This window comes from Oncorhynchus gorbuscha, linkage group LG17, assembly GCF_021184085.1.
Source record: "Oncorhynchus gorbuscha isolate QuinsamMale2020 ecotype Even-year linkage group LG17, OgorEven_v1.0, whole genome shotgun sequence".
In the NCBI taxonomy this organism is placed as follows: Eukaryota; Metazoa; Chordata; class Actinopteri; order Salmoniformes; family Salmonidae; genus Oncorhynchus; species Oncorhynchus gorbuscha.
In genome coordinates this window covers 30,869,895-30,897,879 of record NC_060189.1, presented here as the reverse complement: position 1 = coordinate 30,897,879, position 27,985 = coordinate 30,869,895, and the positions used below count along the sequence as shown (strand labels likewise).

General features: G+C 43.8%; 1 protein-coding gene across 1 annotated transcript; it reads right to left on the bottom strand.

Annotated features, from left to right (window-relative positions):
• Nucleotides 1-5,154: 5,154 nt before the first annotated feature.
• On the bottom strand, nt 5,155-27,599 carry LOC124002010 (serine protease 27-like). Its single transcript, XM_046309220.1, has 9 exons — nt 27,542-27,599; nt 18,057-18,077; nt 17,773-17,932; nt 17,380-17,648; nt 17,030-17,175; nt 16,611-16,827; nt 14,639-14,816; nt 6,583-6,680; nt 5,155-6,495 (listed from the first exon to the last, which is right to left on the bottom strand). Exons 1-8 carry the CDS (start codon nt 27,597-27,599, stop codon nt 6,677-6,679), a joined length of 1,053 nt encoding a protein of 350 aa, XP_046165176.1. The 3' UTR covers nt 5,155-6,495; nt 6,583-6,676.
• Between the last annotated feature and the right edge of the window lie 386 nt (nt 27,600-27,985).

Sequence of the window (27,985 nt, the reverse complement as noted above, 5' to 3'; positions counted from 1 at the left end):
GTATTTTGACTGACATGTATATCCTTATGAGGACCATCTGGTCAAAGCAGTCTATCAGGAATGATGATTCCAAAAGCAGATTTGTCAAAAGGAGTAATATTCTCTTCCAGAAAGGTGGGTTTGATAAGGCTTGCTTTTGAATAAGAATTGAATTTGTTTAGGTGTGAAACTGTTTTAAACTTTTTTACCATATTTATTAGATTGAACTGGAAAAAACTCATAACCCGTAAGTAAACTGAGTGGACATTGGTTGGCTTAGAACAGAACTGGATTTTAAAGGCCCTTGTACATGCTGCTTCAATTTTTTTACATTTTGTTTTTTAAAGATCATGCTGATTATTGATTTGAGTCTTATGTTGTGGAAGTTGTTACAGAATGTTACTCATTTGTAACTGAGGCTACAGTTTGGCCCATATCTGATCTCCTAAGAATGTTATACCGGTTTACTATGCTGTACACATTGAAATCCTCAGTTTTAAAGCACCATGTTGTTGTAACCAATTTAGACCTATTACCTGTATAAAATCAAGGGAAAAAAACGAATTATTCCATTGTAAAAAAAAATATATTTAAAGGAGTAATTTCTGCTAAGATTAAGTATTTGAAAGAATTGTGATACGAGTATTTTGTAAGAAACAGCTGAACTGAATCAGTCTTACGTGAAGGCATACGATATTTTGTTTTTGTGTTCTCTGTAACTCAGACCATGTACATCCTGCCAACTGCTGGACATATAGGAAAGTGCATTTATCATCATGGTCACATCAGCACCAGATGGAAGACTACCGTCATGTACACTACACACTATCACTTTTATGCCATATACAATATATGGAAATATAGCTACTATGTTATTCCAAATGATATGAATAGCCTAAGTAAATAAATCACCGTGTTCTTAGATTAAAACAATAGCTATTAATTGAACATTTAGGGAAGCGGGGGGCAGGCCTAGTGAAATTAATTGAGACTGCATTCACGGGCAACGCTGCATATCGACTCAATCAGAAATGACCGTTACATTTCAATCACATTTGTAACGCTTCAGCTTTATAGACTGAATTGAGAGAGAGCGGTAATTTGAGCTAGGGCTCAAAAGAGCGGGGATAGAGTGCCATCTGAAACCATTAAGTGCTCATTGTCGGACTTTTGACTATAGTTCCGCACGGCAGCCAACCTTCGCGCTTAGACGAGTAAACGGCTAGTACGTTGCAATTAACTTTAGTTAACTATTAACACAAACTTACACAATAATACATATAGGAGCAGTCATCATAGTACATCAGGACGCATAACTGCAACGCGTTGCGACAACTAATCTTTCTCAGGCAGCTTTGTGGACATGTCTCTAGAAATAGAGGTGGGGGACAAGCCGACAAGTAAATGTCACATGACAGTAGGCTATATACACAATCAATATACATCACGTCATTGTAGAGGCAACATGAAAAGTACATATTTAAAAAATATATATATATATTTATTATTATTAAGAACGGCACAGTAATGGTGTCTATACAAAGATAGCTTTATGCACGTCCTATCAGAGCTGCGTGCAGAAAATACGTTGTATTAAAAAAAACACAGGCGGGCACACTGGCGATTATCAAAAACTCAGAACAATGAAATACACAAAAGACAATATATTGGTCAATCTAGGAAGGACTATGTATACTAGAGTAAACAGTTTAGCTCTAGTTGTTTGTTTAATCCTTGGCTAGGCACAGTATCTTGAAGGTGGCTCCACCGATTCCGGCACTGAGCTGGCCTGCAACGTCCCTTCCTAGACTACGCTATATAATACACAAATGTGGACACCCCTTCAAATTAGTGTATTTTGCTATTTCAGCTACACCCGTTGCGGACAGGTGTATAAAATCGAGCACGCAGCCATGCAATCTCTAGAGACAAACATTGGTAGTAGAACGGCCTTACTGAAGAGCTCAGTGACTGTGAACATGGCACCCTTCCAACGAGTAAATTCATCAAATTTCTGCCCTGCTAGAGCTGCCCCGGTCAACTGTAAGTGCTGCTATTGTGAAGTGGAAACATCTAGGAGCAACAACTCAGTGGTAGGCCGCACAAGCTCACAGAACAGAACCGCGTAGTGCTGAAGCACATAGGGCTTAAATAGGGTAAAAATCCTGTCCTTTGTTCCAACACTTACTGAATTCCGAACTGCCCCTGGAAGCAACGTCAGCACAAGAACTGTTCTTCTGGAGCTTCATGAAATGGGTTTCCATGGCCGAGTAGCCGCACACGAGCCTCGGGTCACCATGCGCAATGCCAAGTATCGGCTCGAGTGGTGTAAAGCTTGCCGCCATTGGACTCTGGAGCAGTGGAAAAGCCTTCTCTGGAGGGATGAATCACACTTCACCATCTAGCAGTCCGACGGACAAATCTGGGTTTGGTGGATGCCAGGAGAACGCTTCCTGCCCCAATGCATAGTGCCAACTGTCACGTTTGGTGGAAGAGGAATAATGGTCTGGGGATGTTTCTCATTGTCAGGGAATGGGGAACTAATCAGGATAGAAGAGAAAATGAATAAAGCAATGTTCAGGAAAGTCCTTGAGGAAAACCTGCTGCCCTCAGCAAGAATGCTGATACTGGGACGGACGTTCACCTTTCAGCACGACAATGAAGCACACAGTCAAAGCTACAGTGGAATTGCTAAGGAATAAAAAGATACATGTCCAATTCAAAATTTGTGGCATTTCTTGAAAATTGCTGTCCATCAACACTCCCCAAGGAACTTGACCTAGTTTGAACGGTTTTGTAAAGAAGAATGTTCATATATTGCCAAATCTCCAGTACATTTGGAAAGTATTCAGACCTCTTGACTTTTTCCACATTTTGTTACGTTACAGTCTTATTCTAAAATGGTTTCAATTGTTTTTCCTCAATCTACACACACTACCACAATGTCAAACCAAAAACAGGTTTTTAGAAATGTTTGCAAATGTGAAGAAAGAAAATACTGAAATATCACTTTAAGAAAATATATATCATAAATATTCAGACCCTTTGCTGCAGCACCTTTACATTTACATTACATTTAAGTCATTTAGCAGACGCTCTTATCCAGAGCGACTTACAAATTGGTGCATTCACCTTATGACATCCAGTGGAACAGCCACTTTACAATAGTGCATCTAAATATTTTAAGGGGGGTGAGAAGGATTACTTTATCCTATCCTAAGTATTCCTTAAAGAGGTGGGGTTTCAGGTGTCTCCGGAAGGTGGTGATTGACTCCGCTGTCCTGGCGTCGTGAGGGAGTTTGTTCCACCATTGGGGAGCCAGAGCAGCGAACAGTTTTGACTGGGCTGAGCGGGAACTGTACTTCCTCAGTGGTAGGGAGGCGAGCAGGCCAGAGGTGGATGAACGCAGTGCCCTTATTTGGGTGTAGGGCCTGATCAGAGCCTGGAGGTACTGAGGTGCCGTTCCCCTCACAGCTCCGTAGGCAAGCACCATGGTCTTGTAGCGTATGCAAGCTTCAACTGGAAGCCAGTGGAGAGAGCGGAGGAGCGGGGTGACGTGAGAGAACTTGGGAAGGTTGAACACTAGACGGGCTGCGGCGTTCTGGATGAGTTGTAGGGGTTTAATGGCACAGGCAGGGAGCCCAGCCAACAGCGAGTTGCAGTAATCCAGACGGGAGATGACAAGTGCCTGAATTAGGACCTGCGCCGCTTCCTGTGTGAGGCAGGGTCGTACTCTGCGGATGTTGTAGAGCATGAACCTACAGGAACGGGCCACCGCCTTGATGTTAGTTGAGAACGACAGGGTGTTGTCCAGGATCACGCCAAGGTTCTTAGCGCTCTGGGAGGAGGACACAATGGAGTTGTCAACCGTGATGGCGAGATCATGGAACGGGCAGTCCTTCCCCGGGAGGAAGAGCAGCTCCGTCTTGCCTTTAGCAGCGATTACAGCCTTGAGTCTTTTTGGTATGATGCTACAAGCTTGGCACACATGTATTTGGGGAATTTCTCCCATTCTTCTCTGCAGATCCTCTCGAGCTGTGTCAGGTTGAATGGGGAGCATCGCTCCACAGCTATTTTCAGGACTCTCCAGAGGTGTTCAATCGGGTTCAAGTCCAGACTCTGGCTGGGCCCACTCAAGCACATTCGGAGACTTGTTCCAAAGCCACTCCTGCGTTGTCTTGGCTGTGTGCTTAGGGTCGTTGTTCTGTTGGAAGGTGAATATTCGCCCCCAGTCTGAGGTCCCGAGCGCTTTGGAGCAGGTTTTCATCAAGGATCTCTCTGTACTTTGCTCCATTCATCTTTCCCTCGATCCTGACTAGCCTCCCAGTCCCTCCCGGTGAAAAAGATCCCCACAGCATGATGCTGTCGCCACCATGCTTCACCGTAGAGATGGTGCCTGGTTTCCTCCAGACGTGAGGCTTGGCATTCAGTTCAAAGAGTTCAATCTTGGTTTCATCAGACCAGAGAATCTTGTTTCTCATGGTCTGTCCTTTTCATGGTCTGTCCAACTCCAAGCGGGCTGTCATGCCCTTTACTGAGGAGTGGCTTCCGTCTGACCACTCTACCATAAAGGCCTGATTGGTGGAGTGCAGCAGAGATGTTGTCCTTCTGGAAGGTTCTCCCATCTCCACAGAGGAACTGTGGAGCTCTGTCAGAGTGACCATTGGGTTCTTGGTCATCTCCCTGACCACAGCCCTTCTCCCCCGATTGCTCAGTTTGGCCGGGCGGCCAGCTCTAGGAAGAGTCGTGGTGGTTCCAGACTTCTTCCATTTAAAAATGAGACCACTGTGTTCTTGGGAAGCTTCAATGCTGCAGAAATCTTTTGGTACCCTTCCACAGACCTGTGCTTCCACACAATCCTGTCTGAGCCCTACTGACAATTCCTTCAACCTCATGGCTTCATTTCTGCTCTGACATGTACTGTCAACTGTGGGACCTTGTATAGACAGATGTGTGCCTTTCTAAATCATGTCCAATCCATTGAATTGACCACATAGGGAGTCCAATCCAGTTGTAGGAACATCAAAAGGATGATCAATGGGAACAGGATGCACCTGAGCTCAATTTTGCATCTCATAGCAAAGGGTCTGAATACTTATGTAAATAAGGAATTTGTTTTTTATTTTTAATACATTTACAATTTTAAAAAATCTTTCACTTTGTCATTATGGGTTATTGTGTATAGATTGAGGAATTTAATGAATTTTACAATAAGGCTGTAATGTAACAAAATGTGGAAAAAGTCAAGAGTTCTAAATACGAAGTTGGTAGAAACTTATTCCAGCACTCACAGCTGAAATTGCTGCCGAAGGTGCTTCTGCCAAGTATTAAATCAGGGGGATGGAGACTTATCCAGTTATGATATTTCAGTTTTGTATTTTTAATATATACTTATTTTCTCACAACAACATTTTGAAAAAGTTAAGGGAGCGTAGTCTTTCTATAGGCACTGTAATTCCAGATCAATGTTTATGGTAAAAATCACTGAGATGAATGTTATGGCTATGACAGACAATCTATTCCCCATAACTTCATTGAAAGAATAAGGTTGTTTTAATATTATATTACTTATTTCCTTATGTAAGACTAAATGCTGGTTGTAATTTGTTTTGATGCAGAGTTTTATTTATTTACTAACCAGATAGTGTCTGATCAAGGAATATTCCATAGAATTTTTGAAAAATAACATCAGTAAAAGGTATTTCTATTCTGATTTCAAATGTTCAACACTTATCAAACAAAGACAATATACTCTCTTTCCTCATCTTCATTAAAAAGTTATGGGAATGGCAGTTTGGGAGAAAGCATAGATTTTTGTATAGGAAGCATATTTTCACAGGTTATTTCTTGAAATGTGACATACAATAGCAATCAGTCAAGGGGCTGTTTCTCAGCTTTCAAAATGCCTATCAATTTTTACATCAGCAACGTATACCCATTAATATATGCAGAGGTCTTGATCCTGCAAGAAATGGAACATTTCGCTCAGGCTAGAAAGGGTCAACTCTGGCAACATTTATGTTCCATTGTTTTACATGGTATCTGGATATTGTCATGTTACAATGTTACACATACCCAGACAGTTAACAGAAAATCTTGCATATTGCGTCTCAAACAGCAATGCTGTAAGTGTCATAACAAAATAGTATCCAGAAAATGCTACTGATACAAAAACATTGACAGCAAAAATAGTAAAAAGAGAGTGCTTGTCAATGGTAGCCGTGGAGTTTCCTAGTACCAACCCAACAGTAGGACGGAGGAGAGGGAGACGAGGAGAGAGGAGTGGGCCAGGGAAGCTCCACTGCTGCCACCAGCTGAGGTAGCAGGGGATAGGAAGGTTCCCAAATTGGCAGTCAGGAAGTTTTGGAAGTGGGAGGTTTTGGTGAAGACTTGGATAGGGGAAGTGCGGGGATCCCTGCTCCGACGTGCTTTATTGGTGCTGCTGTCGACAGTCAACACAGCAGTCTGGAACCATGAGTTGCCATGCTTACACATCAAAGGACCACCGGCATTACCCTGTGGGTGGAAGTACACTAGGTTTAATATGGTTATAATGTTATGTGCTTATAACATGTTGCAAGCTAAATAGTATGACTTTTAAACCTGCAGTAGTGTCACAGCTCCGGTGCAAATGTTGTCCGTAGACGAAACATTCACACATTCCACCACAGAGGTCTGCAACTCCTGCAGAACTTCCTCAGCTAAGGACAAAGAGAGATGGGTTTATTACTTATCATACCCACCCCCACGGTCCTGTCCGGAAACAATACCGACAATGTAAAACATTTCCTGTAAAATGAACAGAAACTTACTGGCAGCAATTGGCCAGAAAGGTACTGTAATTTATTTTACAGCTACTGTAGTTCATTTAACGGTACCAACATTTTTACTTAAATCTAATTTACAGTACCAAGTCAGTTACTAATTTACAGTATCAATTAGAATTACTGCATATTACCCAGTGTTTTCATTTTGGTCATTTAGTGGTGCTCTTTAATCGGTGCAGTCAACCAAGGTTGATAAAAATATATATATCACAGTCATAACATGTAAACGTTTCTATAACCATTACTGAAAATGTTGTTGTAGTTAAGGATATACTGGTCTTTAAAATAATTGTAATTACAACAAGATATCTTATGATTATATATCTCTGGATAGTACCAATACATGACAGAGATATTCACGGTAACTTGATGCCAGCTTCCTGTAAATTACTAAAACGTCAAAGCAGTAAAAAACACAGTACAATACTGTAAGGAACTGTAGGAAAGTCATTTTTACAGTATTTTACTGTAATTACAAGGGATTAGAGTAAGTAGATTGGCTGCTAGGCATTTGTGTATTACAGCATATTAAATGAGGCCCAGAGGCCTAAACAAAAGGCTTCCAAACTGGCTGTGATTACAGAGCAACAGATCAAATGAACACTGTTAAATATTCAACCATTAAAGGTTTAAGATCTGCTGTCACTGATCTGTCCTCAATATACCTTTAAATTGTTAGGGAACTACTACCACATATCACTTAAATTAGTACAGGACTCTCACTAATGGGTGAAACAATTAAAGCCACTTACAAGGCACTCCTTAAAATATGTTCATGAGACAGTGATTCATTCCCCTCCAGCAATAAATAATAATGTATTACCTTTGTAAAGCGCGTTTCATTATACAGAATAATCTCAAATGACCTTCAAATAAAAAAACAAAATGACAGGGCAACCGGTACAAAGAACCCAGCTGACGCTACAAGGGACAAGGACACCAAGGAGCACAGCTATCAACAGAATTACCTTCCTAAACAGTCTTTGGGGCCCTTTCAAAGGAGCTCAGAGTCTGTGGTGCCTTCAGGTGGTACATGAGGGTATTCTAGAGGCTCGGGATGGTTGAGCTGAAAGCCTGATTTTCCCCCAAGGAGCAGAGCTTGGTCCTGGGGGCGTGGAGGAGCAGGCCATTGCTTGACCTGAGGGTGCGGGTGGAGTTATGGTATTTGAGATAAGGAGTGGGATATCCATGACTACGCTGGAAAGTCAGCAAGAGGGTTTTAAAATTAAATCCGTAGTGAGACGGGGAGCCAGCGCAGAGATGCCAGGATGGGGGTGATGTTTCTTCACTCTCACCAGGATCCTGACAGTGCTGTTCTGGATGTAGTGGGGCTTTTGGAGACTCCTGCCAGGGATCACAATGAAGAGTGTGTTATAGTAGTTCAGGCTTGAGGAGATAAAGGCATGGATGAGACATATGCATCAGACGGACTTGGGGTAGTTTTTACATACAGCTGGGTGTCATCAGCTTAGCAGTGGAATGAGATTCCATTCCGGCTAATGACATGACCATGTACAGGATGAGCAGCATGGGTCCAAGAATAGATCCTTGTGGGACACGGGAAGTAACGTGGAGGGTCCAAGACCTGGATGCAACGCACCATCACTACCAGTGTGCTGCATTAAATATACAGCAATACAGTAATTTGTTGAATTGTATTGAAAAACTGCAATTGCTAATAGTGAATCCAGTGATATTACAACATATGAACTTACAGTTTATTAGGTACACCACCCCATTCACAAATGTTTTGCTCCTTCAGACAGTGAGTCACATGGCCGTGGCTTGCTATTTAAAGAAGGCAGAGGCAGTGCTACTGTTCAATTCAACGTTAGAATGGGCAAAACGAGTGACTTAATCGACTTTGAACATGGTATGATCGTCGATGCCAGGTGCGCCGGTTCCAATATATCAGAACTGGCCGGCCTCCTTGGCTTTTCACACACGACAGTGTCTAGGGTTTATCAAGAATTTTTTATTTTTTTATTTTTTTATTTCACCTTTATTTAACCAGGTAGGCTAGTTGAGAACAAGTTCTCATTTGCAACTGCGACCTGGCCAAGATAAAGCATAGCAGTGTGAACAGACAACACAGAGTTACACATGGAATAAACAATTAACAAGTCAATAACACAGTAGAAAAAAATGGGCAGTCTATATACAATGTGTGCAAAAGGCATGAGGAGGTAGGCGAATAATACAATTTTGCAGATTAACACTGGAGTGATAAGTGATCAGATGGTCATGTACAGGTAGAGATATTGGTGTGCAAAAGAGCAGAAAAATAAATAAATAAAAACAGTATAAAAACAGTGGGCTATTTTCCTATAGACTATGTACAGCTGCAGCGATCGGTTAGCTGCTCGGATAGCTGATGTTTGAAGTTGGTGAGGGAGATAAAAGTCTCCAACTTCAGCGATTTTTGCAATTCGTTCCAGTCACAGGCAGCAGAGTACTGGAACGAAAGGCGGCCAAATGATGTGTTGGCTTTAGGGATGATCAGTGAGATACACCTGCTGGAGCGCGTGCTACGGATGGGTGTTGCCATCGTGACCAGTGAACTGAGATAAGGCGGAGCTTTACCTAGCATGGACTTGTAGATGACCTGGAGCCAGTGGGTCTGGCGACGAATATGTAGTGAGGGCCAGCCGACTAGAGCATACAAGTCGCAGTGGGTGGTATAAGGTGCTTTAGTGACAAAACGGATGGCACTGTGATAGACTGCATCCAGTTTGCTGAGTAGAGTGTTGGAAGCCATTTTGTAGATGACATCGCCGAAGTCGAGGATCGGTAGGATAGTCAGTTTTACTAGGGTAAGCTTGGCAGCGTGAGTGAAGGATGCTTTGTTGCGGAATAGAAAGCCAACACTTGATTTGATTTTCGATTGGAGATGTTTGATATGGGTCTGGAAGGAGAGTTTGCAGACTTGCCAGACACCTAGATACTTATAGGTGTCCACATATTCAAGGTCGGAACCATCAAGTGTGGTGATGCTAGTCGGGCATGCGGGTGCAGGCAGCGATCGGTTGAAAAGCATGCATTTGGTTTTACTAGCGTTTAAGAGCAGTTGGAGGCCACGGAAGGAGTGTTGTATGGCATTGAAGCTCGTTTGGAGGTTAGATAGCACAGTGTCCAATGACGGGCCGAAAGTATATAGAATGGTGTCGTCTGCGTAGAGGTGGATCAGGGAATCGCCCGCAGCAAGAGCAACATCATTGATATATACAGAGAAAAGAGTCGGCCCGAGAATTGAACCCTGTGGCACCCCCAGAGACTGCCAGAGGACCGGACAGCATGCCCTCCGATTTGACACACTGAACTCTGTCTGCAAAGTAATTGGTGAACCAGGCAAGGCAGTCATCCGAAAAACCGAGGCTACTGAGTCTGCCGATAAGAATATGGTGATTGACAGAGTCGAAAGCCTTGGCAAGGTCGATGAAGACGGCTGCACAGTACTGTCTTTTATCGATGGCGGTTATGATGTCGTTTAGTACCTTGAGTGTGGCTGAGGTGCACCTGTGACCGGCTCGGAAACCAGATTGCATAGCGGAGAAGGTACGGTGGGATTCGAGATGGTCAGTGACCTGTTTGTTGACTTGGCTTTTGAAGACCTTAGATAGGCAGGGCAGAATGGATATAGGTCTGTAACAGTTTGGGTCCAGGGTGTCTCCCCCTTTGAAGAGGGGGATGACTGCGGCAGCTTGCCAATCCTTGGGGATCTCAGACGATATGAAAGAGAGGTTGAACAGGCTGGTAAATAGGGGTTGCGACAATGGCGGTGGATAGTTTCAGAAATAGAGGGTCCAGATTGTCAAGCCCAGCTGATTTATTGGCAAGGTCGAAAAGACGGCTGCACAGTACTGTCTTTTATCGGGATGCGGTTATGATGCCGTTTAGTACCTTGAGTGTGGCTGAGGTGCACCTTGACCGACGGGTCCAGGTTTTGCAGCTCTTTCAGAACATCTGCTATCTGGATTTGGGTAAATGAGAACCTGGAGAGGCTTGGGCGAGGAGCTGCGGGGGGGGATAAGCTAATTGACATAATTTGTAGATGAATTTAAAGGTCTACCTTTAAACTCAGTGCCTCTTTGCTTGACATCATGGGAAAATCAAAAGAAATCAGCCAAGACCTCAGAAAAAAGATTGTAGACCTCCACAAGTCTGTTTCATCCTTGGGAGCAATTTCCAAACACCTGAAGGTACCATGTACATCTGTACAAACAATAGTAAGCAAGTATAAAAACCTTGGGACCACCCAGCCTGTCATACCGCTCAGGAAGAAGACGCGTTCTGTCTCCTAGAGATGAACGTACTTTGGTGCGAAAACTGAAAATCAATCCCAGAACAGCAAAGGACCTTGAAAAGATGCTGGAGGAAACCGGTACAAAAGTATCTATATACACAGTAAAAAGAGTCATATATCGACATAATCTGAAAGGCCGCTCAGCAAGGAAGAAGCCACTGCTCCAAAACCACCATTAAAAAGTCAGACTATGTTTTGCAACTGCACATGGGGACAAAGATCATACTTTTTGGAGAAATGTCCTCTGGTCTGATGAAACAAAATAGAACTGTTTGGCCATAATGACCATCGTTATGTTTGGTGGAAAAAAAGGGGAGGCTTGCAAGCCGAAGAACATCATCCCAACCATGAAGCACGGAGATGGCCGCATCATGTTGTGGGAGGGCTTTGCTGCAGGAGGGACTGGTGCACTTCAGAACATAGATGGCTTCAATGAGAAAGGAAATTATGTGGATATATTGAAGCAATATCTCAAGACATCAGTCAGGAAGTAAAGCCTGGTCGCAAATGGGTCTTCCAAATGGACAATGACCCCAAGCATACTTCCAAAGTTGTGGCAAAATGGCTTACGGACAACAAAGTCAAGGGATTGGAGTGGCCATCACAAAGCCCTGACTTCAATCCTATAGAAAATTTGTGGGCAGAACTGAAAAAGCATGTGCGAGCAAGGAGGCCTACAAGCCTGACTCCGTTACATCTGCTCTGTCAGGAGGTATGGGTCAAAATTCACCCAACTTGTTGTGGAAGGCTACCAGAAATGTTTGACCCAAGTTAAACAATTTAAAAGCAATGCTACCAAATACTAATTGAGTGTATGTAAACTTCTGACCCACAGGGAATGCGATGAAAGAAATAAAAGCTGAAATCTCTTATTTCACATTCTTAAAATAAAGTGGTGATCCTAACTGACCTAAGACAGGGAATTGTGAAAAACTGAGTTTAAATGTATTTGGCTAAGGTCTATGCAAACTTGCGACTTCAACTGCACATGATACTGGAATTTTCCTTATACCAATCATGAGATTGCTACAACCTAGTTCATGAATGAAAGTTTACAACTTAGGTGCACACAGGTCGAGAGACAATTTGAGGTGACAGACAGTGACATTCAATACCGCCTTTCACACGCTTACCTGCACCTAGCTGATATTCGGTGCAATCATTAAAACCTGTTATGGCTAGACGTGGTGCTAGCGACACACCTCAACAACATCTGGTGAAATTGCAGAGTGCGAAATTCAAATGGCAGATAATCATATTTAATATTCATGAAAATACAAGTGTCATACATCAGAAAAACAAGCTTAACTTCTTGTTAATCCAGCCGCTGTGTCAGATTTCAAAAAGGCTTTACGGCGAAAGCACACCATGCGATTACCTGAGGACAGTGCCCCGCACACAAAAGCATTACATTTTTATGAAATTTACTGATGAGGATGGTCCTCCCCTCCCTTCTCTGTGGAGCATCCACTGCCTGTGACAGACTAGTGTCCTGTCCAAGGGGTGTACATCAAGCGGCCTCACCCTGCTACTTTAGTGTGGATACTAAACTCTTCATTCCAATTGTCTTATTAAATGTTTATTTACTGCTTATGTAATGTGTATGTTATGTTATGCCCTAGGTAGGCACCCTTCATACTCAACTCTTCATTCATGTTATCATCAGTTGACATAATTCATTATTGTACTAAGTTGATATTTTCTTTGTCAAGAAAGTTGACGTAATTATTATTTAAAGGGAAATTCAGACATGAATTAGTCTTGTGCAGATCTAATTTAAATTAAAACTACACAATATTTAAAGGGAGTTGTTTGAGATAAACAGAAAAACTAATTGAACCAAAACTTTTGAATTGAATTACATTTATTCAATGCGAACAAGGGAGCCACAGCAGCAGAGCTCACTACCCACCTGCACAATTATGTGGACACCTGCTCGTCGAACATCTCGTTAAAAAAAATCATGGGCATCAACATGGAGTTAGTCCCCCCCTTTGCTGCTATAACAGCCTCCACTCTACTGTTAAGGCTTTCCACTAGATGTGAACATTACTGTGGGGACTACCATTCAGCAACAAGGGCATTATTAAGGTCAAGCACTAATGTTGGGTGATTAGGTCTGGCTCGCAGTCGGCTTTCCAATTCATCCCAAAGCTGTTCAATGGGGTTGAGGTCAGGTCTCTGTGCAGGCCAGTCAAGTTCTTCCACACAGATCTTGACAAACCATTTCTGTATGGAACTCGCTTTGTGCACGGGGGCATTGTCATGCTGAAACAGGAAAAGGCCTTGCCCAAACTGTTGTCACACAGTTGGAAGCACAGAATCTCCTTGAAAGTAATTTTATGCTGTAGCTTTAAGATTTTCCCTTCGGGCCTAGCCGAACCATGAAAAACAGCCCAAGACCATTATTCCTCCACCAAACTTTACAGTTGGCACTATGCATTCAGGCAGGTAGCGTTCTCCTGACATCATTTAGCTTTACACCACTCCAGCCGACGCTTGGCATTGCGCGTGGGGATCTTAGGCTTGTGTGCGGCTGCTCGGCCATGGAAACCCATTTCTTGTCACTCCCGACGGACAGTTATTGTGCTGATGTTGCTTCCAGAAGCAGTTTGAAACTTGGTAGTGAGTGTCGCAACTGAGGACAGATGATCTTTATGCACTTCAGCAGTTGGAGGTCCCGTTCTGGGAGCTTGTGTGTCCTACCACTTCGCGGCTGAGCTGTTGTTGCTCCTTGACATTTCACAATAACATCACTTACAGTTGACCGGGGCCTCTTCTAGCAGGGTAGAAATGTTATGAACTGACTTGTTGGAAAGGTAGCTTCCTATGACGGTGCCACGTTGAAAGTCACTGAGCTCTTCAGTACAGGCCATTCTACTGTATAGATATTGCATTGCTGTGTGCTCTGTTATACACGTGTCAGTTGAATCCTCATACTTTTGGCCATGTAGTGTAAGTCTGAATACCAACTACTGAGAAGTGCTTAAATCAAAATACGTAAAATAGTCATAGATATCCTAAGTCTGAATGGGCCACTAAATTCCTTGTGAAGGTAGCAAAACGTTAAACTGTCCAGCTGATCAGGATGGTAAAACAGTAGTGTGGAAGAGATGTTGGCTGGTGGCTCCCCCCTCTGGTACACTAGAGTACCTACTACAGTAAGTGCCTGTTGAGCCCATGGAGTCACCCAGACACTGGTTGACATGACGATGACACCATAACCATGCTCTCTGAAGCCAAGGTTGTGTGAAACATGGGTGTTGTTTATAGACAGCTACCCCTCCTAGAATTTTCAGTAGCACAGTGATTGTACAATTGTCATACGTATTAATCTTGGTTAACCTTTGCATTAGGGTTGAAAAGGAAACGTTTCTATGCATCACTAACTGTTAATGTAATGGCACTGTAAAAACAAAAATCAGAATGTAGGTTCTATGACTAGATTTCCTTAGAATCATGTAAGGAATTGACATTTCAATCCAGCTACTAACTCTCCCACTTTGACATACAGGTAGAGTTCACTTACCTAGAAAAGCAGCTGGCATCACTCATGACAGAGTCTACCGCCACTAAAGTGCCCCCGCAGAGGTGCGCTCCGTTAGTCTGTATGCTGGCTATCCAGGGCCACAAACCTGCTGTCGCCAACGAGCTTCCGCCACCAACATGGGAGTTCAAAGAGGAGCTAGCGCTGCCACACACCACAGCTGCAGAGGGAGGGAGAGACAGAAACATTTGAGAGACAAATAAAAGGGAATAATTCAGTAGTCAGATATGTTACAAAAGTAAAAGATTCACATTAAGTTGTAGCCATAAGCACAGGTTAGTCTATACAGTGCCTTCGGAAAGTATTCAGACACCTTGACCTTTTCCACGTTATGTTACAGCCTTATTTCAAAATTGATTAAATACATGTTTTTCCCTCAGCAATCTACACACAATACCCCATAATGACAAAGTGAAAACAGGTTTTCAAAAAACAGAAACACTTCATTTCCATAAGTATTCAGACCCTTTGCTATGAGACTCGAAATAGAGCTCAAGTGCATCCTGTTTCCAATGATCATCCTTGAGATGTTTCTACAACTTGATTGCAGCCAACTTGTGGTAAATTCAATTGATTGGACAAGATTTGGAAAGGTACACACCAGTCTATATAAGGTCCCACAGTTGACAGTGCATGTAAGAGCAAAAAACCAAGCCATGAGGTCGAAGGAATTGTTCGTATAGCTCTGAGACAGGATTGTGTCGAGGTACAGATCTGGGGATGGGTACCAAAACATTTCAGCAGCATTGAAGGTCCCCAAGAACACACTGGCCTCCATCGTTCTTAAATGGAAGAAGTTTGGAACCACCAATACTCTTCCTAGAGCCGGCTGCCTGGACAAATTGAGCTATCTGGGGAGAAGGGCCTTGGTCAGGGAGGTGACCAAGAACCGGATTGTCACTCTGACAGAGCTCCAGAGTTCCTCTGTGGAACGGGAGAAACTTCCAGAAGGACAACCATCTCTGCAGCACTCCATCAATCAGGCCTTTATGGTAGAGTAGCCAGACGGAAGCCACTCCTTAGTAAAGGGCATATGACAGCCCTCTTGCCAAAAGGCACCTAAAGACTTTCAGATCATGAGAAACAAGATTCTCTGCTCTGATGAAACCAAGGTTGAACTCTTTGGCCTTTGAACGGAGCAAGGTACAGAGAGATCCTTGATGAAAACCTGTTCCAGAACACTCAGGACCTCAGACTGGGACTAAGGTTCACCTTCCAACAGAACAATGACCCTAAGCACACAGCCAAGACAACGCAGGAGTGGCTTCGGGACAAGACAGAGCTTGAGAGGATCTGCAAAGAATGGGAGAAACTTCCCAAATACAGGTGTGCAAAGCTTGTACCGTCATAACAAAGAAGACTCAAGGCTGTAATTGCTGCCAAAGGTGCTTCAAAGTACTAAGGGTCTGAATACTTATGTAAATATGATCATTCAGTTTTTTTATTTAAAAATGTCCAAAAACCTGTTTTTGCTTTGTCATTATGGGGTTGATTGAGGGAAAAAATATATATTTTAGAATAAGGCTGTAACGTAACAAAATGTGGAAAATGTCAAGGGGTCTGAATACTTTCAGAAGGCACTGTATGTATGTACATGCAGTTGTAGGGGCAGTTGTGGTGGTAGTGGTGGTTCTAGGGGCAGTAGTGGTGGTTGTAGGGGCAGTTGTAGGGGCGGTTGTAGGGGTGGTTGTAGTGGTTGTTGTGGTTGTTGTAGGGGCAGTGGTAGGGGCGGTTGTAGGGGCAGTTGTAGGGTTTGTTGTAGGGGTGGTTGTAGGGGCGGTTGTAGGGGCGGTTGTAGTGGTTGTTGTAGGGGTAGTTGTAGGGGTGGTTGTAGGGGCAGTTGTAGTGGTGGTTGTAGGGGCAGTTGTAGTGGTGGTTGTAGGGGCAGTTGTAGGGGCAGTTGTAGTGATGGTTGTAGTGGTAGTGGTGGTTGTAGGGGCTGAAAGACCAGTACAGAAGACACTGAGGTCAGAGTCAGTCCCACTGGAGGAGAAGGTGACAAAGCCAGGCTGGTCACTGCTGATCTGGCTGTTGATCCAGGTCTGGTACTGGGACACTCTGGTGTACACTCCTGGGAATTTTGCCAGGGCACAGCCTTTGCCGAAACTCACAACACCAGACTGGATCCAGCGAGTACCCTGATTGGTTACCATCGGACCTCCGGAGTCCCCCTATGCATAGACAGATTTAAAGTGTAACAGGATTATCAAACAGTCAGTTTCCCAGATGAAGCACAGTCTCAGATGAGGAACCATTTACAATGTGAACATGCTTTTTAGACTAGGATTAGGTATAACCTGTGTCCGGGGGATCGGACCAATATGTAATTGACCCACAATGTAATAAACAAAAAGGATAACCAAGAGATTTTACCTGACAGGAATCCTTTCCTCCTGCTGCTAGACCAGCACAGATCATGTTGTCTGTGATTGAACCTACTCCATAGTTAAAGTTACACAGCCTGTTTCCCACTACTGGCACATCCACCTCCTGTAGGGTCTTTGGTGAGGGCAGGGACACTGAGGAGATGGGAGACACATTCAGACAAGTAAAGTTAGTACAACATGATTTGAAATGCACTACTTGATCGATTCATTTTGAAGGTTTATTTGAGGAAAATGTATTTTGTTACAATTGATCATCACTCCTATTATATTACAAATATATTTTACATATTGACTATTGCCAATGCATTCGATTTAATCTCTCCCATCAGATCTCACCTCCACTGCGGATGGTGCCCCAGCCAGTGACCCAGCTAGTAGTGCCGGCATGAAAAGAGCTGCCTGGTGCAGCTAGGCAGACTGGCCGGATGTAGTTGGTAAAAGTCAGAGGGGAGGAGAGCTTGAGAAGACACATGTCATTGTCATTAGTACTTCTGGTGTAGTTGGGGTGGGACATGATCTGAGTGACCCCGCGGTCCACCTCGTTGGGGTTAGAGCCCTTCTGGTTCTGACGACCAACGTAGACCACCAAATTTGATGTACTGGGGCTGAGATAATATATATATATAAAAAAGATAACAGAAATGCTGTAAAAGGAGGCTCAATTGAGTTGTGATTAGGTTTGGTGTAAGAGTTAAATGTTAGGATTCTAGCAATCCTGCAATCCCTCACCTGGAGAAGCAGTGAGCAGCAGTCAGCACCCACTCTTTGTTGATGAGGGATCCCCCACAAAAATGCCTGCCAGATCTGTGCAGACTGGCCTGCCATGGCCAACTCCCTGCAAGAGCATCCTGACCCCCCACAATCCTAGTGTTGAGAGGGGTTCCGCATACTAACAGAGACACATATGGATGAAGGTTTACGAAATGGAGCACACAAAGGAAGTGAAGAGATTGAAACCTCACTAGTTAGTGAATAGGTGCATGGTAATGCCATTCAATGAGAAAAATACTCACCATCCAACTGAGAGTGAGACCCTAAAAACAGGAGAGGAGAAAAACAGTTGAACAGTTTGGTTTTGGCACACTGTGGGAAAACATGTAACTTAACTCTTTGCACCCTACTGGTTTTACAATAGCAACCACATAAGGAATTAGAATAATTGACCAGGATCTCTATGGTAGTAACATAGAGTCTTAGAGCACAGCCAGCAAGCCATTACATTACATTACATTTAAGTCATTTAGCAGACGCTCTTATCCAGAGCGACTTACAAATTGGTGCATCCACCTTATGACATCCAGTGGAACAGCCACTTTACAATAGTGCATCTAAATCTTTTAAGGGGGGTGAGAAGGATTACTTTATCCTATCCTAGGTATTCCTTAAAGAGGTGGGGTTTCAGGTGTCTCCGGAAGGTGGTGATTGACTCCGCTGTCCTGGCGTCGTGAGGGAGTTTGTTCCACCATTGGGGGGCCAGAGCAGCGAACAGTTTTGACTGGGCTGAGCGGGAACTGTACTTCCTCAGTGGTAGGGAGGCGAGCAGGCCAGAGGTGGATGAACGCAGTGCCCTTGTTTGGGTGTAGGGCCTGATCAGAGCCTGGAGGTACTGAGGTGCCGTTCCCCTCACAGCTCCGTAGGCAAGCACCATGGTCTTGTAGCGGATGCGAGCTTCAACTGGAAGAAGCCAGTGGAGAGAGCGGAGGAGCGGGGTGACGTGAGAGAACTTGGGAAGGTTGAACACCAGACGGGCTGCGGCGTTCTGGATGAGTTGTAGGGGTTTAATGGCACAGGCAGGGAGCCCAGCCAACAGCGAGTTACAGTAATCCAGACGGGAGATGACAAGTGCCTGGATTAGGACCTGCGCCGCTTCCTGTGTGAGGCAGGGTCGTACTCTGCGGATGTTGTAGAGCATGAACCTACAGGAACGGGCCACTGCCTTGATGTTAGTTGAGAACGACAGGGTGTTGTCCAGGATCACGCCAAGGTTCATAGCGCTCTGGGAGGAGGACACAATGGAGTTGTCAACCGTGATGGCGAGATCATGGAACGGGCAGTCCTTCCCCGGGAGGAAGAGCAGCTCCGTCTTGCCGAGGTTCAGCTTGAGGTGGTGATCCGTCATCCACACTGATATGTCTGCCAGACATGCAGAGATGCGATTCGCCACCTGGTCATCAGAAGGGGGAAAGGAGAAGATTAATTGTGTGTCGTCTGCATAGCAATGATAGGAGAGACCATGTGAGGTTATGACAGAGCCAAGTGACTTGGTGTATAGCGAGAATAGGAGAGGGCCTAGAACAGAGCCCTGGGGGACACCAGTGGTGAGAGCGCGTGGTGAGGAGACAGATTCTCGCCACGCCACCTGGTAGGAGCGACCTGTCAGGTAGGACGCAATCCAAGCGTGGGCCGCGCCGGAGATGCCCAACTCGGAGAGGGTGGAGAGGAGGATCTGATGGTTCACAGTATCGAAGGCAGCCGATAGGTCTAGAAGGATGAGAGCAGAGGAGAGAGAGTTAGCTTTAGCAGTGCGGAGCGCCTCCGTGATACAGAGAAGAGCAGTCTCAGTTGAATGACTAGTCTTGAAACCTGACTGATTTGGATCAAGAAGGTCATTCTGAGAGAGATAGCGGGAGAGCTGGCCAAGGACGGCACGTTCAAGAGTTTTGGAGAGAAAAGAAAGAAGGGATACTGGTCTGTAGTTATTGACATCGGAGGGATCGAGTGTAGGTTTTTTCAGAAGGGGTGCAACTCTCGCTCTCTTGAAGACGGAAGGGACGTAGCCAGCGGTCAGGGATGAGTTGATGAGCGAGGTGAGGTAAGGGAGAAGGTCAACGGAAATGGTCTGGAGAAGAGAGGAGGGGATAGGGTCAAGCGGGCAGGTTGTTGGGCGGCCGGCCGTCACAAGACGCGAGATTTCATCTGGAGAGAGAGGGGAGAAAGAGGTCAGAGCACAGGGTAGGGCAGTGTGAGCAGAACCAGCGGTGTCGTTTGACTTAGCAAACGAGGATCGGATGTCGTCGACCTTCTTTTCAAAATGGTTGACGAAGTCATCTGCAGAGAGGGAGGAGGGGGGGGATTCAGGAGGGAGGAGAAGGTGGCAAAGAGATTCCTAGGGTTAGAGGCAGATGCTTGGAATTTAGAGTGGTAGAAAGTGGCTTTAGCAGCAGAGACAGAGGAGGAAAATGTAGAGAGGAGGGAGTGAAAGGATGCCAGGTCCGCAGGGAGGCGAGTTTTCCTCCATTTCCGCTCGGCTGCCCGGAGCCCTGTTCTGTGAGCTCGCAATGAGTCGTCGAGCCACGGAGCGGGAGGGGAGGACCGAGCCGGCCTGGAGGATAGGGGACATAGAGAGTCAAAGGATGCAGAAAGGGAGGAGAGGAGGGTTGAGGAGGCAGAATCAGGAGCTAGGTTGGAGAAGGTTTGAGCAGAGGGAAGAGATGATAGGATGGAAGAGGAGAGAGTAGCGGGGGAGAGAGAGCGAAGGTTGGGACGGCGCGATACCATCCGAGTAGGGGCAGTGTGGGAAGTGTTGGATGAGAGCGAGAGGGAAAAGGATACAAGGTAGTGGTCGGAGACTTGGAGGGGAGTTGCAATGAGGTTAGTGGAAGAACAGCATCTAGTAAAGATGAGGTCGAGCGTATTGCCTGCCTTGTGAGTAGGGGGGAAGGTGAGAGGGTGAGGTCAAAAGAGGAAAGGAGTGGAAAGAAGGAGGCAGAGAGGAATGAGTCAAAGGTAGACGTGGGGAGGTTAAAGTCGCCCAGAACTGTGAGAGGTGAGCCGTCCTCAGGAAAGGAGCTTATCAAGGCATCAAGCTCATTGATGAACTCTCCGAGGGAACCTGGAGGGCGATAAATGATAAGGATGTTAAGCTTGAAAGGGCTGGTAACTGTGACAGCATGGAATTCAAAGGAGGCGATAGACAGATGGGTAAGGGGAGAAAGAGAGAATGACCACTTGGGAGAGATGAGGATCCCGGTGCCACCACCCCGCTGACCAGAAGCTCTCGGGGTGTGCGAGAACACGTGGGCGGACGAAGAGAGAGCAGTAGGAGTAGCAGTGTTATCTGTGGTGATCCATGTTTCCGTCAGTGCCAAGAAGTCGAGGGACTGGAGGGAGGCATAGGCTGAGATGAACTCTGCCTTGTTGGCCGCAGATCGGCAGTTCCAGAGGCTACCGGAGACCTGGAACTCCACGTGGGTCATGCGCTGGGACCACCAGATTAGGGTGGCCGCGGCCACGCGGTGTGGAGCGTTTGTATGGTCTGTGCAGAGAGGAGAGAACAGGGATAGACAGACACATAGTTGACAGGCTACAGAAGAGGCTACGCTAATGCAAAGGAGATTGGAATGACAAGTGGACTACACGTCTCGAATGTTCAGAAAGTTAAGCTTACGTAGCAAGAATCTTATTGACTAAAATGATTAAAATGATACAGTACTGCTGAAGTAGGCTAGCTGGCAGTGGCTGCGTTGTTGACTTTGTAGGCTAGCTGGCAGTGGCTGCGTTGTTGTCACTACACTAATCAAGTCGTTCCGTTGAGTGTAATAGTTTCTACAGTGCTGCTATTCGGGGGCTAGCTGGCTAGCTAGCAGTGTTGATTACGTTACGTTGCGTTAAAAGAACGACAATAGCTGGCTAGCTAACCTAGAAAATCGCTCTAGACTACACAATTATCTTTGATACAAAGACACAAAGACGGCTATGTAGCTAGCTATGTAGCTAGCTACGATCAAACAAATCAAACCGTTGTACTGTAATGAAATGAAATGAAAATGTGATACTACCTGTGGAGCGAAGCGGAATGCGACCGGGTTGTTGAGTGCGGAAGTTCTATTCGGTAGACGTTGGCTAGCTGTTGGCTAGCTAGCAGTGTCTCCTACGTTAAGGACGACAAATAGCTGGCTAGCTAACCTCGGTAAATTAAGATAATCACTCTAAGACTACACACTCTAAACTACACAATTATCTTGGATACGAAGACAGCAAAGACAACTATGTAGCTAGCTAACACTACACTAATCAAGTCGTTCAGTTGAGCGTAATAGTTTCTACAGTGCTGCTATTCGGTAGACGGTGGACGTTTGCTAGCTGGCTAGCTGCTGGGCAGATAGCAGTGTAGACTACGTTAGGACGACGAAATACGATAATTACGCAATTATCTTTGATACAAAGACGGCTATGTAGCTAGCTAAGAAGAAATTGCTAAGATTAGACAAATCAAACCATTGTACTATAATGAAATGTAATGAAATGTAATGAAAAGTTATACTACCTGCGGACCCAAGCCAGTCAATCAATTAGTCTGTGTATTTAGTGTTGTTCCATAGTTTCCATGTGAGCGAACTTTGTATGCTGGATGCTTGTCATGAGTCTGTGGATTGTTTGACAAAACAAATTTAATCACTGCGTATGTTACCGAACATTACTGTACACTTCACATTATCCCGAATGTGCGTTTGTAACGGAATACACCGTGAGTCGGGAAGCGGGTGCAGATGTGCGTAATAATAAGTCAATGCAGAAGAACATATGAGAAGTGAGATTCTCTGGTCTGATGAAACTAAGATTGAATTGTTTGGCCTGAATGCCAAGCGTCACGTCTGAAGGAAACCTGGCACCATCTCTACGGTGAAGCATGGTGGTGGCAGCATCATACTGTGGGGGGTGTTTTTCAGCGGCAGGGATTGGAAGACTTGTCAGGATCGAGGGAAAGATGAACGGAGCAGAAAGATCCTTGATGAAAACCTGCTCCGGAGGGCTCAGGACCCCAGCCTGAAGCGAAGGTTCACCTTCCAACAGGACAGCAACTCTAAGCACACAGCCAAGACAACGCAGGAGTGGCTTCGGGACAAGTCTTTGAATGTCCTTGAATTTCCCAGCCAGAGCCCGTAATTGAACCCGATCAAACATCTCTGGAGAGACCTGAAAATAGCTGTGCAGTGACCCTCCCCATCCAACCTGACAGAGCTTGCGAGGATCTGCAGAGAAGACTGGGTGAAACTCCCCAAATACAGGTGTGTCCAGCTTTAAGGTGCATCAAAAAGGACTGAGTAAAGGGTCTGAATAGTTATGTAAATGTGATATTTCAGTTTGATTTTTTAATACATTTGCAAAAAAATATATACAAATAATGTTTTTGCTTAGTCATCAGGGGGTATTATGTGAAGATTGATGAGGGAAAAAACACTGTAATCAATTTTAGAATAAGGCTGTAACGTAACAAAATGTGGAAAAAGTCAAAGGGTCTGTGTACGAATGCACTGTATATACATTTTAGGAGGATAAATATATATATTTTTAAAGTGGTGTTAATGTTATGGTTAACTTTGTTCCAAACTGTCCATTCAGATTTTTCGTCTGGAAAAATGTCATCCAAACAAAACAATAACAAGAATTTAAAAAATCACAATCACAGAGTCATCTTGGCTGGAGGACTATATGGGGATTTCACCGAAAAGAATACAAAGAAGGTAACACAAATTGCCCTTCAATTGCCTCTGATGTTTTGAATCTTCCCAAGTGGCTTCCTCTCCTGGGATCTGAAAGACCTGGACAATGTGAAAGCAAGCCTTAACAACACTTTCAACTACTCTGTCTTTTCAAACCAGTGCAACTAAAGGAGAACAGACCAGGTGAGGGATCCACTGGACTGCTGATATTGGCAACCAGATCCGTGAGAGACTAGTGGACTACTGATAAGCACCCTAGTTCTGTGTGCTCTGTGGGTGTGTCTGGCTGGCTGGCGTACTTCACATTCAGTCCCCACCCACTAAAATCAGGTCATGTTTTTAAAAAATACATAAATGCATACAACACACAAAAAGGCAAATAACAATCGACAAATCAGACTTCTCTATTGCAAAATTATACATTTCTACAAATTCATTGCATGAAATATTGCATTACATAATGAACATATCAAACATTGTATTCCATCCAACTGTTGTGTGTGAGGACAAACACTTTGATTTGAGGCACAACTTTCCTGTCGACACCAATTCTGATACACTTTGGAACCTCAATTTCCTCCCTGTACGACATTGCATTGATTACATTGGTGACTCAAGCTTAACTGTTTCCAGTAAGATGGAATTGTCAGCTGAAGGTGAAACATTTCCTTGACGTGTTGAAAAGCCATTCTATGGTCTTGATTCAACTCTCCATTACGCTTCAGAGGGAATGTTGCATACACACGCACACACGCACACACGCACGCACGCACACACACACGCACACACACACACACACACACACACACACACACACACACACACACACACACACACACACACACACACACACACACACACACACACACACACACACACACACACACACATCAGTGATAGGCCTAATTAATTAAAGGTGCCTTTTTCACATCAGTTCCAGTGGCACAAACAGGAAGAAGTGTCCATCATTTTACAGGTGCACTGGCTTTACAGCTGTATTAGATCTAAGAACTAACCACCGTCATACAGGCCACATATGTGGTGCAAGTGTCAATATACATATATGTATTTTTTTTTTAGAATGTACAGTTGAAGTCAGAAATGTACATACACTTAGGTTGGAGTCATATACTCGTTTTTCAACCACTCCAAAAATGTCTTGTTAACAAACTATAGTTTTGGCAAGTCGGTTAGGACATCTACTTTGTGCATGATACAAGACATTTTTCCAAAAATGGTTTACAGCCAGATTATTTCACTCATAATTCACTGTATCACAATTCCAGTGGGTCAGAAGTTTACAAACACTAAGTTAACTGTGCCTTTAAACAGCTTGGAAAATTCCAGAAATTGATGTCATGGCTTTAGAAGCTTCTGATAGGCTAATTGACATCATTTGAGTCAATTGGAGATCTACCTGTGGATGTATTTCAAAGCCTACCTTCAAACTCAGTGCCTCTTTGCATGACATCATGGGAAAATCAAAAGAAATCAGCCAAAACCTCAGAATTTTGTAGACCTCCATAATTATGGTTCATCCTTAGGAGCAATTTCCAAACGCTTGAAGGTACCATGTTCATCTGTACAAACAATATTATGCAAGTACACACACCATGGGACCACGTAGCCGTCATACTGCTCAAGATCGAGGCGCGTTCTGTCTCCTAAAGATGAACGTACTTTGGTGCGAAAAGTGCAAATCAATCCCAGAATAACAGCAAAGGATCTTGTGAGTATGCTGGAGGAAACCAGTACAAAAATATCTATATCCACAGTAAAACAAGTCCTATATTGACAACCCGAAAGGCCGCTCAACAAGGAAGAAGACACTGCTCAAAAAACGCCATAAAAAAGCAACTGCACATGAGAACAAAGATTGTACTTTTTGGAGAAATGTCCTCTGGTCTGATGAAACAAAAATAGAACTGTTTGGCCATATTGACCATCAGTATATTTGGAGGAAAAAGGGGGAGGCTTGCAAGCCAAAGAACACCATCTCAACCGTGAAGCACGGAGGTGGCAGCATCATGTTGTGGGGGTGCTTTGCTGCAGGAGGGACTGATGCACTTCACAAAATAGATGGCATCATGAGGCAGGAAAATGATGTGGATATATTGAAGCAACATCTCAAGACATCAGTCAGGAAGCTAAAGCTTGGTCGCAAATGGTTCTTCCAAATCGACGCAAATGACCCCAAGCATTCTTCCAAAGTTGTGGCAAATGGCTTCAGGACAACAAAGTCAAGGTATTGGAGTGGCCATCACAAACCCTGACCTCAATCCTATAGAACATTTGTGGGCAGAACTGATAAAGCGTGTACGAGCAAGGAGGCCTACAAACCTGACTCAGTTACACCAGCTCTGTCAGGAGGAATGGGCCAAAATTCACCCAACTTATTGTGGGAAGCTTGTGGAAGGCTACCCAAAATGTTTGACCCAAGTTAAACAATTGAAAGGCAATGCTACCAAATACTAATTGAGTGTGTGTAAACATCTGACCCACTGGGAATGTGATGAAAGAAATAAAAGCTGAAATAAATCACTCTCTACTATTATTCTGACATTTCACATTCTTAAAATAAAGTGGTGATCCTGACCGAAGACAGGGCATTTTTACAAGGATTCAATGTCAGGAATTGTGAAAAACTGAGTTTAAATGTATTTGGCTAAGGTGTATGTAAACTTCCAACTTCAACAGTAGGTGTCTCTACTTGACAGTGCTTTAGCTTTTTTTTCTTAGGCTGTTCTAAAATGCAAATTCTCATGCAAAATACAGCGTGCATTTGTCTGGCTGGCTGGGAGAATCTTAGTTTGTATAAAGGTATACACATGACATGTAAAGGAACATTGCCTGTTGTCTTTTTTATTTCAGGGATTGCGTATCTCCTTTATGCCATCATCAGTTGTCATGCCACCCTATAATCAAAGTGAGGTTTCATGCAGACCCTTTCGTTTCTTTCTTTCTCTCTCTCATAAACATTTTACTTAGCGTCAGATTGTAGTTTAATGAGTCTCATTACTTAAATGAGGAATGCTTTTAAAATGTTTTACTGGAGGTCTTTTTTGTTTTTTTTTCAACCTTTTTTTAATCCAAGAAGTCCCATTGAAGTCAGTCTTCTTTTACGAGGAAGACCTGGCCAAGTTACTCTGTTACTCACTGGTTTGTATTTTTTTCTGTCCCTAACTTAAGTTCCTTGTACGATTCAACTTTCATCTCATTAAATATCTAATTCTGTCCCTTTAGCTGCTTTGAAAGATGACTTCAGCTGGTCCACTTCAACACTGTACACACTGAACCTTTTGCAGTGTTCTTCAGTCATGTTCAATGGCATTTCTGTTGTGTTGCTATGATGCTCATGTTAGACAAATGTAAATGTTCTGCCTCATTGCACGCACTGCAGCACCCTCAAGGGCCAAAACAGTCTAACAGGTCTCTCTCCTGTGTCATAAGGCACATGACATTGTATTGACTTTGACTGTTTTTTTTGGCTATGCTCACCACCATCACCGTTCCATAACCTGACCAACTCCTTAAAGGGATAGTGCAAGATTTTACCAAGCGTCAGATTAACTCACGGATACCGTTTTTATGTCTCTGCAGTTTGAAAGAAGTTGTAGGTCGTTTTGCAAGCCACTAGGTTAGCACAATGACTGGAAGTCTACAGGTAGGGGAGAGTGGGATAAATTGTGCCAAAGGGGTAAGTTCAGCTACCCTAGTTTCTAAATGTCTGTGAAGGAAGAAAGCACATGGAAAAAGTGGTAAGCAAGTTAGGTAAAAAGAAAATTGATTTTCAACAAGTCAAATTAATTTGTGTTCGGGATTACATGCATTCCAATTATTTCCAGGGATACACAACTACCTGATATATACGTAGATATTTTTTTTTTTTTAGAAAGAATAGGCCTATTATTTTTTTCCATGATGGAGTGATGCTGAACAGCTAGCATGGTCTCCCCTACAACTAGCATAATCACACTATCCCTTTAACTCCAGAGTCACCTGTAGAACTGTCCAAAGACGTAAAGCAGTGGAATAATGGGAATCGTGTCTCTTACCTTTTGAAAGGAATGCAACTAGTAGATTCATCAAACATAGTGCTTTGTAGACTTCCATTGTTTCCATGCCCACCACAACAGCCTGTTCTGTTTAGTGTTTATACTTTTGTACTCATCCCTGCCTTCACTCCTCCCCTATATATATATATATATATATATATATATATATATATATATATATATATATATATATATATATATATAAGTACCAGTCAAACTTTTGGACACACCTTCTCATTCCATTTTTTTAAATATATTTTTTTACAATGTTCTACATTGTAGAATAATAGTGAAGACAACAAAACTATGAAATAACACATATGGAATCATGTAGTAACCATTTTTTCCCCCCAACAAATCAAAATATATTTGAGATTGTTCAAAGTAGCCACCATTTGCCTTGATGACAGCTTTGCACACGCTTGGCATTCTCTCAACCAGCTT